This window comes from Rissa tridactyla, chromosome 10 (genome assembly GCF_028500815.1).
Source record: "Rissa tridactyla isolate bRisTri1 chromosome 10, bRisTri1.patW.cur.20221130, whole genome shotgun sequence".
Taxonomy (NCBI): domain Eukaryota; kingdom Metazoa; phylum Chordata; class Aves; order Charadriiformes; family Laridae; genus Rissa; species Rissa tridactyla.
In genome coordinates this window covers 16,978,995-16,993,761 of record NC_071475.1, presented here as the reverse complement: position 1 = coordinate 16,993,761, position 14,767 = coordinate 16,978,995, and the positions used below count along the sequence as shown (strand labels likewise).

General features: G+C 54.3%; 1 protein-coding gene across 1 annotated transcript in view; it reads left to right on the top strand.

Annotated features, from left to right (window-relative positions):
- DNAH1 (dynein axonemal heavy chain 1) overlaps nucleotides 1-14,321 on the top strand; it is a 70,571-nt gene extending 56,250 nt beyond the window's left edge. Inside the window, exons 55-76 of the mRNA XM_054216060.1 lie at nucleotides 1,404-1,595; nucleotides 2,038-2,205; nucleotides 2,840-3,031; nucleotides 3,444-3,575; nucleotides 3,799-3,924; nucleotides 4,447-4,566; nucleotides 5,250-5,399; nucleotides 5,792-5,952; nucleotides 6,061-6,286; nucleotides 6,371-6,566; nucleotides 7,689-7,840; nucleotides 8,330-8,526; nucleotides 8,924-9,068; nucleotides 10,171-10,329; nucleotides 10,705-10,836; nucleotides 11,012-11,182; nucleotides 11,592-11,771; nucleotides 11,859-12,035; nucleotides 12,804-12,974; nucleotides 13,149-13,279; nucleotides 13,645-13,789; nucleotides 14,055-14,321. Of these exons, the coding sequence (XP_054072035.1) occupies nucleotides 1,404-1,595; nucleotides 2,038-2,205; nucleotides 2,840-3,031; nucleotides 3,444-3,575; nucleotides 3,799-3,924; nucleotides 4,447-4,566; nucleotides 5,250-5,399; nucleotides 5,792-5,952; nucleotides 6,061-6,286; nucleotides 6,371-6,566; nucleotides 7,689-7,840; nucleotides 8,330-8,526; nucleotides 8,924-9,068; nucleotides 10,171-10,329; nucleotides 10,705-10,836; nucleotides 11,012-11,182; nucleotides 11,592-11,771; nucleotides 11,859-12,035; nucleotides 12,804-12,974; nucleotides 13,149-13,279; nucleotides 13,645-13,789; nucleotides 14,055-14,321 (3,690 nt within the window). The remainder of the gene's footprint in view (nucleotides 1-1,403; nucleotides 1,596-2,037; nucleotides 2,206-2,839; nucleotides 3,032-3,443; nucleotides 3,576-3,798; nucleotides 3,925-4,446; nucleotides 4,567-5,249; nucleotides 5,400-5,791; nucleotides 5,953-6,060; nucleotides 6,287-6,370; nucleotides 6,567-7,688; nucleotides 7,841-8,329; nucleotides 8,527-8,923; nucleotides 9,069-10,170; nucleotides 10,330-10,704; nucleotides 10,837-11,011; nucleotides 11,183-11,591; nucleotides 11,772-11,858; nucleotides 12,036-12,803; nucleotides 12,975-13,148; nucleotides 13,280-13,644; nucleotides 13,790-14,054) is intronic.
- The last annotated feature ends 446 nt before the right edge of the window (nucleotides 14,322-14,767 follow it).

Genomic DNA, 14,767 nt, shown 5'->3' with positions numbered 1-14,767 from the left:
CCCTGACGTGCTGACGCCACCCCGTGTGGTGTCTTTGCACACACTTGATAAGGAGCTCCTCTTCCTTCCAGTATTTCCCAGTCTGAGTCCATCTGTGTTCCAGCCTCCAACCTTTCCTTCAGGCTGCTCTCTCCCTGTGCACTTTCTCCCTGAGCACCTGGAGCCTGGATGGTCCCCGGTAGGACCTGCTGGATGAACCTCTCAAATGCATCAGTGGCCTGTTGTTCTAGCTCCATGTAAGGGCCAAGATCCATCTCGCACAGCAGTGCTGGTGGCTGGTCTTTCCCCATGTCCCCACACCACTCTGCCAGCTGCTTTGCAGCCTTGCTGATCTGGCTCAGGACAGCGCTGGTTTGGAAGATCTCTGCTTCCAGGTCCCTCTCGGCCTTCCTCAAGTCCCGCTTCACTGCTTTCTCCTCCTCCTCCAAATACCTCAGCTCCTGCTGCAGGTTGGCTGTCAGAGCCTGCAGCTTGCTGTACCGCCAGAGCTGACAGTCACGATAGTCCTGAAGCTCCTGCTGCAGGGCCTCCAGAGAGGGACCCTCATCATCTGGTATCATGTGTGGGAGCTGTGGGACCTGCCAGCAAGTCTGCAATGCCTGCTCGAGGGCATCCCCTTCCAGGATGGGCTTGCCTGAAGCCAGCAGGGCATCGTAGGCCTCCACCTCAGCTGGGGTCAGCACGTTCTCATCACTCACCGTGCTGCAGAACCACTCAAGGAACTGCTTTGTCTGAGGGCAGTCAAAGAGCCAGTCAAAGTCCCTCGCACAGAGGGTGTCTGCATGGGGATAGATCAGCCTCAGCGTTGCCACAAACTCTGCCCCTCTGCTGACTGTGTCCAGTGGGAAGGCCTGGGATTGGCTCTGGCTGAACATGGCAAGGATGGTCAGCACTAAAAGGGAAAAAGCAGGAGTCATCCTTAAGGGTCCTGACACCCACAACCATCTCAAGGGTGCCACAGTAGCACTCCTAGCTACCTGCTTGAGGAAAGACTCAAGCAGTCCCTCCACAAGTGCTACAGTCCAGCTCATGGGCTGCAGCATTGCTATGGTGGGGTACAAGACAAATGAGAGCCCACAGCGCAAGGGGGAAAGCCTGCCGGTGTCCCATTTCTGTATGACCTCCTCCCCAGGGCCAGACAGATCTAGCTCCTATGCCAAAACATTTCCAGTCTGCAAGATACACCTGTCAGAGCATCAGGCTTTTTCAGCCTACCAGTAGTTTGCTCCGTGCCCTTTCTGATAACCAGCTTTGCCTTCAGCTACCTCTGCCCTTCTTGCCTGTCCATTGCATCCTCTAAATGTCCCACCTCTGGTCCCAATCTCCCCAGGGGCAGCTGAGGGATGAGCATCCCCTCTCACTGAGAACCAAGCCAACCCACTGTCTCCATTTGGGTTTTGAAGGTACGAGCAATGCAGCGGCCTCCCCTCGGTGTGAAGATGGTGATCGAAGCTGTCTGCATTATGAAAGGAGTCAAGCCCAAAAGGGTGCCAGGAGAAAAGCTAGGCACCAAGGTGGATGACTACTGGGAGCCAGGCAGGGGCCTTCTCCAGGACCCAGGGAAGTTCCTGGACAGCCTGTTTAAGTACGATAAGGTAAGTGATAGCCGAGGGAGGCTGTGATCAGGTATTGCCTCACAGGGATTCTTCTCACAGCAATGAAGCTTAAAGCTCTTTATGGGCAACACCTTTCAGCAGCACAGAGGATGAGGGCATATTTGGCTTGGAAGTCCTCATGTCAGCTGGCAGCACTTCATTGCCTTGGACAATGGGACCCAGGCACACAGGTCTTCCCCTTCTGTCCCTCTGCTCTTTGCATGTGGAGGAGCTAGATGGAAGTGATATGCGAACGGATTTACCCAATACCACAGCCATACCTCCCAGGCCTCAACATGCAGCAATTTGATTCCTCTTGCTCCAGTGCGATGCCTTAACCACCCTGCCAGGTCCTGGTGAGGGAAGCCCTTGGAGACCCTCCTCAGTCAGATCTCTAGCACCCTCATCACCGATCTCCTCTCTCTCACACCATTCCTTGCAGGACAATATTGCGGACTCTGTGATCAAGGCCATCCAGCCCTACATTGACAGTGAGGAGTTTCAGCCAGCTGCCATCGCCAAGGTCTCCAAAGCTTGCACCTCCATCTGCCAGTGGGTGCGTGCCATGCACAAGTACCACTTTGTGGCCAAGGTCGTGGAGCCCAAGCGGGTAAGAGGCAATGTGACCCAGTTGCTCTAGGTGTTAGGGAACACAGTACTAGCAGCCCCCTTCTGCAGGAGATGCCAAGAGTCACCATGTTCTGCAGGTCAGGATGTAATAATGTTCAGACCAAGCCTTAGCGGAGCAAAAGCCCCAAAACCTGGTAACGTAATAACATAGAAGAAATCAGCCTAGAATGTGCTGGGACAGAAGTGATACCTTGTTCTTAGTGCTGGGTTCCTGGCTCAGCAGAAACTGTACTTAGAGAAGCATTCCAACATCTCACTAGTGTCTCAGCCTTAATCCTCTCCAAGCCTAGCTATTTCTTTATTATTATTTTGGGGCAAGCAGAGGAACCTTTCTTTGTTTTCACCACTGGGCCACATCCTGAGCTTGTTTAAGCTGGCACAGGCTCTTGGCTTTTTGGAGCTATGCAGAAATGTCCTCTTACCTTTATTCCTGGGCTTGCACAATGACCTGCCCCTGGACTCAGGCAGGTCAACCTTTGTCATACTGGGAAGGATATCAGTATCACCTAGTGCTTTTATGGAAAACCAACTCTTGCTCCAAGGTCTTTCACTGTTTGGGGAAGAACCTGGCCACATGCCCAACATACCCACCATTTCCTTGTGCATGTCCCTAGCGAGCCTGGCGGGAGGCAGAAGAGGACCTGCGTGCCACTCAGCAGGTCCTTGAGGAAGCTAAGGAACGCCTAAGGGAGGTTGAAAGTGGCATTGCCATGCTGCAAGACAAGTACAAGATGTGCATAGCCAAGAAGGAAGAGTTGGAGATGAAGTGTGAGCAGTGTCAGCAGAGACTGGGCCGTGCTGATATGGTAAGTTGCATTCTGCCTGCTTACATGAGACAACCTGATTTCAAGTCAAGGAGTACAGTGATGAAAACCTCTTTGTGCCTGCAACTTATGACAATTCTAGGTTGAAGCTGCCTGGCCAGATCTCAGCAGCACTACAGGACTAGGGAAGCTAAGCTAGCCAGGCACTGATGTGAAAAGCTGTTGTCCTCTTGTGCACAGCTTCTTCAGCCAGCAATGAGTCTCCAGGACAGCTGAGAGCAGCCCAGTAATCCCAGAATTATGTGCTCAAAGCTGGGGACAGAATTCAGGATATGGCAGAGGTCACCCTGCAGCCTCTGGTCACCATCGGCTGCAGCGTTACCCAGAGAGCAGCAGGTTGAGGACACAAGGCTAGACCACACAGTACCTCTCATGTGTGCAACTTATCCCACAGCTCATAAACAGCTTGGCTGATGAGAAGGTGCGCTGGCAGGACACTGTAGAGAACCTGGATTACAAGATCAGCAACATCACTGGGGACGTGCTGGTTGCATCTGGCTTTGTGGCCTACCTGGGCCCTTTTACGGTAAGCGAGCAATGCTTCCCACAGGGCTCAGTTAGTTCCTCTGCTCTCCTGGCCCCATGCTGTCACTGGCCAGATCCACTGGGAGAAAGGATCCCTCCTGGATCTCTCCATTTGTGCCAGAGGCTGCACAGGGTCTCATTTGAACGGAAGCAGGAGAGTTTATATGCTCACAGCAGGCTAGCTGCAACCAAAAGAAAGGCTGTGATAGTGCTTCTCATGGCAGGGTCACTACCGCGTAGCGCTGTGCAACGAGTGGCTGAGGCAGCTGTCAGAAAACAACATTCCTCACACCAAGGAGCCAAACCTCATCAGCACCCTTGGAGACCCTGTGGAAATCCGCTCCTGGCAGGCAAGTTGCAGAAAAACCCAACACTTCAGGCTGAAGGTGCCTCAGGCAAAGGCTAAAACACTGAGCTCACCACTCACTAACATCACCTGTACCAAAGGACAGGCCCCAAACCAAACAGCTCAGTAATGACCGAGCACCTCCACACTGCAGAGCTGGAATTGCTGCCAGGGCTCCTTGCACAATGAGCAGGAGAGGACGCGGCAGCATCCAGGGCAGCAGTAGCAGCTCTCAGGGCATCAGGCTTAACCCATAAGACTTCCCCTTTGCAAGCCACAGGCTTACGGCAAAGCCCCGGCTGTAAGCCTAACTCAGGCAGCAGAGCTCTGTCCCATGGCTCAGCCGCCTCAGGCAGAGCTGCGGCTCTGGACTCAGCTGCTGTTAGAGACACCCTCCCCACCATACCCTCCCCACCACAGTGGGACCACACAGGGGACAGGGCAGCAAGGGTTTCTCTCCTCTCAGCTGTGTTGTGCTACTAGCTGTTCCCAACAGCTTTTTTTTTTTTTTTTTTTACCCCGTTAGGTTGCTGGCTTACCCAACGACACCCTGTCTGTGGAGAATGGGGTAATAACACAGTTCTCCCAGCGCTGGACTCACTACATAGATCCCCAAGGACAAGCAAACAAGTGGATCAAGAATCTGGTAAGAGCTGTGGGGAGGAAAGCCAGGTCTGCCAGGAGAGGGGAAGCAGCTCTCTGTAAGGATTTGCCCAGAGCAGCCCCAGGCTTTGGGCTCCAGAGCTGCAAGACCCTCCACAGTCCCAGCCCAGGATCCCCAGCACCGGACAAGCTCCACATCCATCTCCCATACAACAACACTAGCATCTCCCATAACAGCCTTTGGGGTCCCTAGGACAGGGAGGGATCGGGGTAGCCTTACCTGGCTAGTGAGCACAGTCCCTGCTGACAGAGTACAAGAGACACAGACCACCACCTCTGCTCTCCTGGAAGAAAGCCACACACTGCCCTTTTGAAGGGTCAGGCAGGAGGCTCTGGCAGCTGCTCCTGTTTTGCTCCCTGAAGGCTTTTCCCACCCACCTGCTCTTACTTTGCAGGCAAACAAGCAGTGGAGCTCTGTAGGGACACGGGTTTGGAAGGAGGTTGTTCCTATTCCCTCCCTTCCTGCTGCCTCGGGCTGTCTGTAGTGTCTGGTGACACGGGCCAAGCTTGCCAAAATAGCCAAAAACTAGCTGAGCAAGGAAAGATATTATTTCTGCTGCTCTGGGGAGCTGAATCAGCCTAGTGAGACGTGTACCATGCACCAGAGCTGGACATGAAGGTGGGCAGGACACCGCAGAGACCCTGCCCTTCCCTGCTGCCTTTCAGGAGAAGGTGAACGGCCTGGAGGTGGCCAAAATGAGTGACCGGGACTTCCTCAGCAGTCTGGAAAATGCCATTACCTTTGGGAAACCCTTCCTGCTGGAGAATGTCAGCGAAGAGCTGGATCCGGCCCTGGAGCCTGTCCTGCTGAAACAGGTTCTGTACCTCACCTTGGCAAGGAGGGCAGTGGGCACCTGGCCGGGCTGGAAGCGGGTATCTGACTGGGGTGCAGTGGGACTTGGTGGGTTTGCAGGTCTCTCTGGGCAGGCAGCACTCAAATGGATGTTACCTCTGCTCCGTGTGTGCAGCCTTCTGCACACCCCAGTCTCCTGCCAGCAGGCATTTTGTCTTGGCGTGGCAGACAGGACCATGGTATGCAGCTGCTGCATTCAGGTCCAGGCCTTCAGGTCTGCCAGGGAGCTTTGAGCTCCTCCGTCAGAGATTCTTCAGACTCTCTCCTCTCTGCAGAGAGCAGGGCGCCACGGGATGCCTTCCCTCACAAGAGGTAACCATCCCAGCTTTCCTGCATGTGTTTCTCTCTGGTACAGACCTACAAGCAGCAAGGCAACACAGTGCTGAAGATGGGGGATGCGGTGATCCCCTACCACGACGGTTTCAAGATGTACATCACCACCAACCTGCCCAACCCTCACTACAACCCTGAGGTCTCCACGAAGCTCACCCTCATCAACTTCACCCTCTCACCCAGGTACCTGCTTACCCCATTAGCTGCCAACAATGCTCAGCCTCATTCCTTACAGTCCTCAAGCCTTTAGGCTTGTTGCCCCCATCGTCACCTCCATGGCTTTTGTTGTAGTGGCCTGGAAGACCAACTGCTGGGACAAGTGGTAGCTGCAGAGCGGCCTGACTTAGAAGAAGCTAGAAACCAGCTAATTGTTAGCAATGCTGAGATGCGTCAGGAGCTGAAGAAGATAGAAGACCAGATCCTGTATCGGCTCAGCACTTCTGAAGGAAACCCCGTAGATGACTTAGAGCTTATCAAAGTGCTGGAGGCGTCCAAGCTCAAGGCAGGGGAGATCCAGGTCAGAGGTGGAGGTGCTCTTTCCCCCACTGCTGTGCATCCCCTGCCAGCGCTGCATTAACCATGACGTCTCCTCTGTCCCCAGGCCAAGGTAATGGTGGCGGAGCAGACAGAGAAGGACATCAACATTACCCGCCTGCAGTATGTGCCCGTTGCCATCCGCTCGCAGATCCTCTACTTCTGTGTCTCAGACCTGTCCAACGTGGACCCCATGTACCAGTACTCACTTGAGTGGTTCCTCAACATCTTCCAAATGGGGATCAGTAACTCCGAGAAAGCAGGTGCCCGTCCGGGACATCCCCCTCCCTTCCCCTTCCTTACTCCACATTCTTGGCTTAGTGGCAGCAGAAGCTAGGACACCTGCAGAGTCAAGGCAAACATCCCTGCTTGCACTGGCTCTCAGCATGGGCCAGAGCTGCCCCTAGTTATGCCCACACAAGGGAAGAGAAGATTTGGTCACAGCCTGTCCTCTGTTCTCATCCCTGCTACTTCTCTGCTGCCCGTCTGACCAGGCGGGAGGGATGTTAGTGCCAGGGCACAGGCAAGGTACATGTGCCATCCTGGTGATGGCGTGGCTCTGCTTGTCACAGAGTCACCTCCATCCACAGGTCCTGGCTGCTGGTGCCGGGCTGAGGGCAGCTCTCCCCACCCGGCAGCACGTGTTAGCCAGGTTGGTGGTGACTGGGCCCGTGTAGGCTGCCGTGGGGCAGTGTGGGCTCCCTCCCAGTGCTGGGGCAGTGTTTTCTGCTGCGTGCTGAGTCTCACGGCCTTGTGCTTTCACAGGGGTTTCTGTGCCTCATCTGTATTGACAGCGACATCTTTTTTTTTTTTAATTTTTTAATTGCCTAGGTTGGAAGGGACCTTTCAGATTATCTAGTTCAACCATCAACCTAACTGACAAAAACCATCACTAAACCATATCTCTAAGCACTATGTCTACCCATCTGTTAAATACCTCCAGGGATGGTGCCTCAACTGCTTCCCTGGGCAGCCTGTTCCAATGCTTAATAACCCTTTCATTGTAAAAATGTTTCCTAATATCCAATCTAAACCTCTTCTGGCGCAACTTGAGGCTGTTTCCTCTTGTCCTATCGCCTGTTACTTGGGAGAAGAGGCTGACCCCCACCTCACTACAACCTTCTTCAAGGTTGTTGCAGAGAGTGATAAGGTCTCCCCTCAGCCTCCTTTTTTCCAGGCGAAACACCGCCAGCTCCCTCAGATGCTCCTCATAAAACTTGTTCTCCAGACCCCTCGCCAGCTCCGTTGCCCTTCTCTGGACTGTTCTTCCTGGGCAGGGTACAGGTGTGCCCCCCCGATGAGGCACCAACATCTGACAGGGAGAGCACCCTCCACGCCACCCACAGCACCCACCACCCTTGTCTTGTCATTGCCTTTTTTTCCAGACACCCTGAAGGACCGGATCATGAACATCAACAACTACATCACCTTCAGTCTTTACACCAATGTGTGCCGTAGCCTCTTTGAGAAGCACAAGCTCATGTTTGCCTTCCTGGTTTGCGTCCGGATTTTGATGAATGATGGGCAGATCAATATGGTGAGCAAGTCACCTTAGTCCTTCGATGGGATCCCATCAGAGCAACTCAAGCCCAGCTTGTTCAGTCCCCTTGAATAGCACGCCGGGGTGGAAGAGGAGCTTGTTCCCTGGGGCTGGGGGCAGGATTGCAGGCAAACCCGGGGCCTCTCTCTTCATTCAGATCTCAAACCTTTCCCTGTGTCTATATGCAGAACTGCCAAGCCTGAATCATCCGCAGCTTTTGCGAGTTTGGTGCCAGACTGCTGCAAAGGTTAGCCAGTTCAGAGGGAGCAGGTAGGGATTAGAAGACAGAGAAAAGCTAGTGGGAGCTGAACAGTGATGTCAAACTCAGCAGACCCTCCAGTTCACTTACTCGTCAACACACACACCTGGCAGGAGAGACAGCTAGAAAGTTGTTACAGGATTTTACTTGGATATGGCACAAATCCACATGCCTCAGGCCCAGGCAGGTAGGCTATAATCCATCATCATGTCCTATCCTGTTCCCAGGATGAGTGGCGGTACCTGTTGTCAGGAGGGACCATAAAGGAGATGTGGGAGAACCCAGCTCCGGCCTGGCTGTACGAGAGAGCGTGGGGAGACATCCTGGCCTTGAGCAACCTGAAGAATTTCTCCGGCTTCGCCAGTGATTTTGCAGCCAACCTTGAAGCATTCAGAGCCATTTTTGACAGCCCTAAGCCTCACAGGCAAGCGCCGCCTGCTTTGTCAGCTTAGCTGTACAGCCCCCTGGCAGGTAACGGGAGACCACAAGGAGCCGAAACAGCCACAGCGCTGGCTCTGCTCACAGTCAGTGCCGTGCCACACAAGGCATCGCCTTGTCTCCTCGAGGGTGGCTCTTGCCTCTGCGTGTTGCTTGCCCAAGGCAGAGCCACACGACGCCTTAGCCCAGCAGTACTTGGCACTTCCCCAGCAGAAGGAGCTCTGGTTTGCCTGCTGCTGGTTTCAAAGCTACGGACAACAACTTCAGCCAAGTGACTGAAAGGTCCTTGTCCCTTCTGAAACACCAGTGGCAGCTTGGGGGCTTCCTGGGGGGCTGCAGGGTCTGGCACATCCCCCCCCAGAATGCACCTCATTGCTTTGCAGAGAGCCCCTGCCTGGGAAGTGGGAGGCTGAGCTTGATGCGTTCCAGAAGCTGCTGGTTCTGCGGTGTCTGCGGGGAGATAAGATCACCAACGCCATGCAGGACTTTGTGGTGCTGAAACTGGATCGACGCTTCATTGAGCCGCAGGTAACAAGCCAAAAGGAAGCGCTGGTGGGGCCAGGAGTGGATCGGGAGGCCTCGAGCTCGCTGTAGATGGGCTGTCAGCAGTGCGAGTGCTCGTGCCTCTCTCCAGCTGCGGAGAGGGGCTGCACCAACAGTGTCCCCGCAGCTGGGGAAACACTTTTGTCTTAGATGAGGGTGTTATGGTTTGAGAAACTCACAACAACTTATTGTCATTTAGACAATTATTCTATCACCTGATGACCCCTCCCCACCCAGGAAGGAGAATTGGGAAAAAATAAAGAAACCTGAGGGTTGAAATATAAACAGATTTAATAGAATAAGACTAAATAATTAACATTAATAGTGCTAAAGAACCACTATTGATCCCAATACCAATATGAAATATACTGGGATTATCCTCAGCCCATTCCATCAGCAGGAAGCTGTGCGTTCCCAGCAGGGACAGCAAATGTGGGACACTGCGAGTGCTGCGGCTTCGGAAGGAAGGGACGGGCTCAGGGTTCTGGCACCAGCAAGAAGTTCTCTGGGTCGCAGCCATTAAGGGAGAGAGAATTTTGCAGCAAACTTTCTAATTTATATTGAATGTGACATTCATGGTATGAAATAATCTTGTTGGCCAGCTTGGGTCAAGTGTCTGGGTCTCGCTCCTCCTCGTTCCCACACCTGGCAAGCTGGAGGACACTGAGATCTTGAAACCCACACACCATAGCTGGCTATAAAGTAAATACACAAATTCAGACACTAGAATCTTCTAGAATCTTCTAAAAGTGCAGTTTTCCCAAGCATTAGAAGAGAAATTAGTCCCGTGTCGCTCAGACCAGGACAGAGGGATATCCTACCTATTGTCCGCCAGTTAAACCACACTGGGAGGGAGCAGATAGTGCAAGCGTACGAGGGAAGAGTTTGACTGACAAATGGGAAAGCGGTCACTGCCCAGATCGTAATGCTGCCAGAGGAGAGCTGTACTAGGCCCTTATTGAACATATTTCTGGCCTCAGCACCCAAGAGCACACTTGGAGAGGAGCTGGAGGCCAGGCGGGGTGAGGAGGTGCTGCACATGGTGCCACTATGGCCCCTCTGCTCTGACCAACTTTCTGTGTTGCAGACCACTGACCTCTCGGTCGTCTTCAGGGAGTCCACTGCCACCACCCCCCTGGTGTTTGTTCTGTCCCCAGGCACTGACCCAGCTGTCGACCTCTACAAGTTTGCTGAAGAAATGAAGTTCTCTGAAAAGCTGTCTGCCATTTCTCTGGGCCAAGGCCAGGTAAGCTGCTGGTGCTGACCTGGGGCAGCACTGTCTTGTCGGCGCTCCCAGTGATCTCGCCTAGCTCCAAGGAGGTGGAATACCCTTCCAGCCCAGTGAAAACACCCTCTTGCCTCAGGACCCTCTCCCAAATCCATCCCTACTTCTTCCGTTCCCTCCACCCTCCCACGCTGTGACGCACAGGCTTGCAAAAGCTGCAGAAGGCCCCTTGCTGTGCCATCAGACAGCAAAGACCCAGCTGAGCCATGGGGACAAAGCCAGGCTGTAGCTCTGGAAAGTGGTCCTTCCACCCAGCAGCTGTCTCCCCGTCCAGCTCAGCAGGGCACAACCCACCATGGACCAGGGTCTCTGAGCTCTTCTCATCTGCCTCCTCAGGGCCCCTGTGCTGAAGCCATGATGCGCAATGCCATGGAACAGGGCAACTGGGTCTTCTTCCAGAACTGCCACCTGGCCCCCAGCTGGATGCCTTCACTGGAGAGACTGGTCGAGGGCATTGACCCCAGCAAGGTGAGCAGCCTGCCCACTCAGAGGATGACAGGCAGGAGGCTGGAGCCCTGGGAGGAGCCCAGATCTAGTTCCATCCCATCCACAGGTTCCCCATAAAACCAGAGGGTCAGTGCAGGAGCAGCTGCAGGGGCTGTGCCTGCACCCTCTGAGCGCTTGCTGCCTTCTGCATTTCCAGGTGCATCAGGACTTTCGCCTCTGGCTCACCAGTCTGCCAAGCAACCGCTTCCCTGTCTCCATCCTACAGAATAGCTCCAAGATGACCATCGAGCCCCCCCGTGGGCTTAAGGCCAACCTGCTCAAGTCCTACATTAGTTTCAGTGATGACTTCTTGAGTTCTTGCCCCAAGGTAAGACCCAGGTCATGCTTTGGTTTGCTGTCCCAGCCCATGCCTGTTCCAATGTTGATATTGATCCTCTCCAGGCATAGATCTTCCTTTCCACTAGAGCTCTCGCGTGCTAGAGGTGGGCTAGTGGTATTTCTCCTAAGCCTACATCTACTCTGTGATGGCCAATTAGGAGTTTTGCTTTGAGAAACAGAAGCAACAGGATTGTGGAGGCCTGGCCTCAGGCACTTGCAGCTCTCTTTAAGCAAGGGAGCGGGTCACAGCCTTCCCCAGCACAGCAGCCTGACTGAGGTTTCCACCTCTCCAGGTGGCACTGCTGAATCGGCACATCTCCTCTGCCAGGTCACCGCAGGAACTTACCCCATCCAAGGATGTCTTCTCCCAAACTGAGCACCTCTTCCCCTACCCACAGGTCACAGAGTTTAAATCCTTGTTGCTGTCACTTTGCTTCTTCCATGGGACCATGCTGGAGAGGAGAAAGTTTGGGCCTCTGGGGTTCAACATCCCCTATGAGTTCACAGATGGAGACCTCCGCATCTGCGTCAGTCAGCTGCAGATGTTCTTGAGCGAATACACTGACATCCCATACAAGGTAAGCGCGTGAGCTGGCCCCTCCTGCGGAGGGAACAGGCTCATGACGCACGTGTGGGTCAGAAAGCCGTGGTGGGCTCCCTCGCAGGTTCTGAAGTACACGGCTGGGGAGATCAACTACGGCGGCCGTGTGACAGATGACTGGGACAGGCGCTGCGTCATGAATATTTTAGAAGATTTCTACAAGCCTGAGGTTCTGATTCCTGAGTTTGCTTATTCTGAATCGGGGATCTACAAGCAGATCAGTACCTCTTCTGACCTTGACGTAAGTACTCAAGTAACAAATTGCAGCTCATAGATCCAGGGGGATCGTCATAGTGCAAAGGGGACCTACTCCTCCCTGAAACCCACTGCGTTTCCAGTTCCCTGGGGGAATATAAGTTGGTAAGAACCTGGGGATTTTCAGCTGCTTTCAGGAAGCTCCATCTGTTTCAAGCAACAGGAGGAAAATCTTGTCCCTGTGCACAGGAGGTGGTAGCAGCTGCCACCAGAGTTCCCCAGCTGAAAGCTTTTGTACTCTGAATCATTTCGATACCGCATACCTAAAGTACCCCAGGAGCTCTGCAGGAAGCTCACTGTCAAGATGCCCGTTCTTGTAGCATGTGCTTGCTTCCACACAAATGCAATTTAACTCCCCAGCCAGACCACGAACTGTGGCCGTGGCCTCTGCTCAGCCACCAAACCTGGCTCAGAGGAGCTGCCACCCCCTCAGCCTCCCCGGCAGCCCGACTCCCGCGTCAGCCAGCATTGCTCAGGCCACACAGAAGCTGTCCCTAAGGCAAAGCTGCGAGTTAGGTTTCCTGGCTGTGACAGGAGACAAGGAGCTGTGTAAAACTTGGATGAATGAATCTCCAACACCAAGACAAGGAATAGCTCTGAACTGAACCTGCAGGGCTGTGATCTGCTGAGTTTAGCTTATCCAGCAACCCTGGCTTAGTCTTTTCTTTCGGGCCAGGCCCATAGCAGACCAAAGGACCACCACAGCTTTATGCCTGTGCTCTTGGCCTCACAACCTACGTGGATTCCTCTCCAGGGCTACCTCCGGTACATCAAGAGCCTGCCGCTCAACGATAGCCCAGAGCTCTTTGGTTTACACGACAATGCCAACATCACCTTCGCTCAGAACGAGACCTTTGCTCTGCTGGGGGCCATTACGCAGCTGCAACCCAAGACCTTCACAGTGGGAGGACACAGCAGGGAAGAGGTGGGTGCCCCAATCCCGTCGGCAGTCTGGCAGCCAGTGCCCAGCGTGGGCAGCGAGCACAAACACCAGCTCTCAGCAGGTGCCACCATGGCACTGCCAGCCAGGTGTTGACTCTCCCCCTTCTCAGCAGCCGTGGCCGGGAGGATGCTCACCGACTTGCTGTCTTCCTTCCAGCTCGTGGAGGAGACCTCCAAAGTCATCCTGGCAAAACTGCCTGCCCCCATGAACCTGCCAGAGGTGATCCACAAATACCCGCTGCTCTACGAAGAGTCCATGAACACAGTGCTGGTGCAGGAGGTGATCAGGTAAAACCCCTGTGGGATCATGTCCTGGGACAGGTGGTCCCTTGGGGCACAGCCAAGATGTGTAGGCCCCTTGAGGAACCTCATTGCTGAACGTGGCAGTGGGGTTGCCAGCCACAGTAACAAATGTTTTGTCCCAACCAGAGCCTTCAGCTGATCCCTGTCCTCCAGGGACTGATCAGTGTCTCCATCTGCTATTGTCAGCAATCCAGGGGGGCAGCCGTGAGACCCCCTTTAAACAGGAATGGGGCTGGGGGTTACAGGGAGGAGCTTCACTCATTGTGCAGAGATCCAGACCCTCTCTGGACAGACGTGGGCGATAAACCACTGCACTGAGTCGCTCTGATCCCTCTGCTCTTTCTCTGTAGGTACAACAAGCTCCTGGAGGTGATTGCTCAGACGCTGAAGGATTTGCTGAAAGCTCTCAAGGGCCTGGTCGTGATGTCCTCTCAGCTGGAGCTGATGGCCAGCAGCTTGTACAACAACACCGTCCCTGAGATGTGGAATGCCAAGGTACGTGCCCCGGCCAGCCCAGCTGCCTGCAGGAGCTCACCCGAACAAGGGGAACGGGTCATCAACCGCCACAGCTGAACTGGGCTGTCTCACATGGAGCTGGCTCTTGCTCCCCTGGCATGGAGGTGTCTCTTGCCTAGTTCAGCTTGTAGTTGTTCCCAATCTGGATGAATCCCTGGGCTTTGGGCAGCTATCAGCAACTGGGGCACAAGGTCCCGCATGTCCTTGCATGCCTTCAACACTTTCTTCTGTGGGTGCCCCACAGGCCTACCCTTCGCTGAAGCCCTTGGCATCCTGGGTGAACGACTTAGTGCAGCGGATTGAATTCCTGCAGAAATGGATCAGCCACGGGATCCCCTCCGTGTTCTGGATCAGTGGGTTCTTCTTCCCCCAGGCCTTCCTCACTGGGACACTGCAGAACTTCGCCAGGAAGTACGTCATCTCCATCGACACCATCTCATTTAGCTTCAAGGTCAGTAAGTCAGCCAGAGGCTCTGGATTTTTCTGGATTTTTTTAAAAATCTGCTGCTAGAAGGCCAAAAAGGCAGCAGTTCCAGCCCTGACCTGCCCAAGAGGTGAAGCCACTAGCTGCCCAGCTGCCCATGGATCCCATCATCCCCTTTGTGCTTAGATATACCCACCCACACTGCCAGACACCTCTGGAAGGCAAGGAGAGATGTCTGTGCCTCTGCAGACCTGCTCACGTCCCTCTCCAGAGGCTCTGGAGGTGCCAGAAAACCCAGCCCAGCCCATCTGTGTGCTGGGACAGGCTCCCCTTGGGCAGCGGTGACATAGCCAAGAGCTGCTTAAGGGGGTCCTTGGGGCTGAGCCTCCAGGGACACCTTGATCAGGGCCCTGGGCCTGCTCTCCTGCGCAGGTGATGAAGGAGGCAGTGAGCGAGCTCACTCGCCCTCCCGATGAAGGCTGCTACATCCACGGCTTGTTTCTGGAAGGCGCCCGCTGGGACCCTGCTGCGTT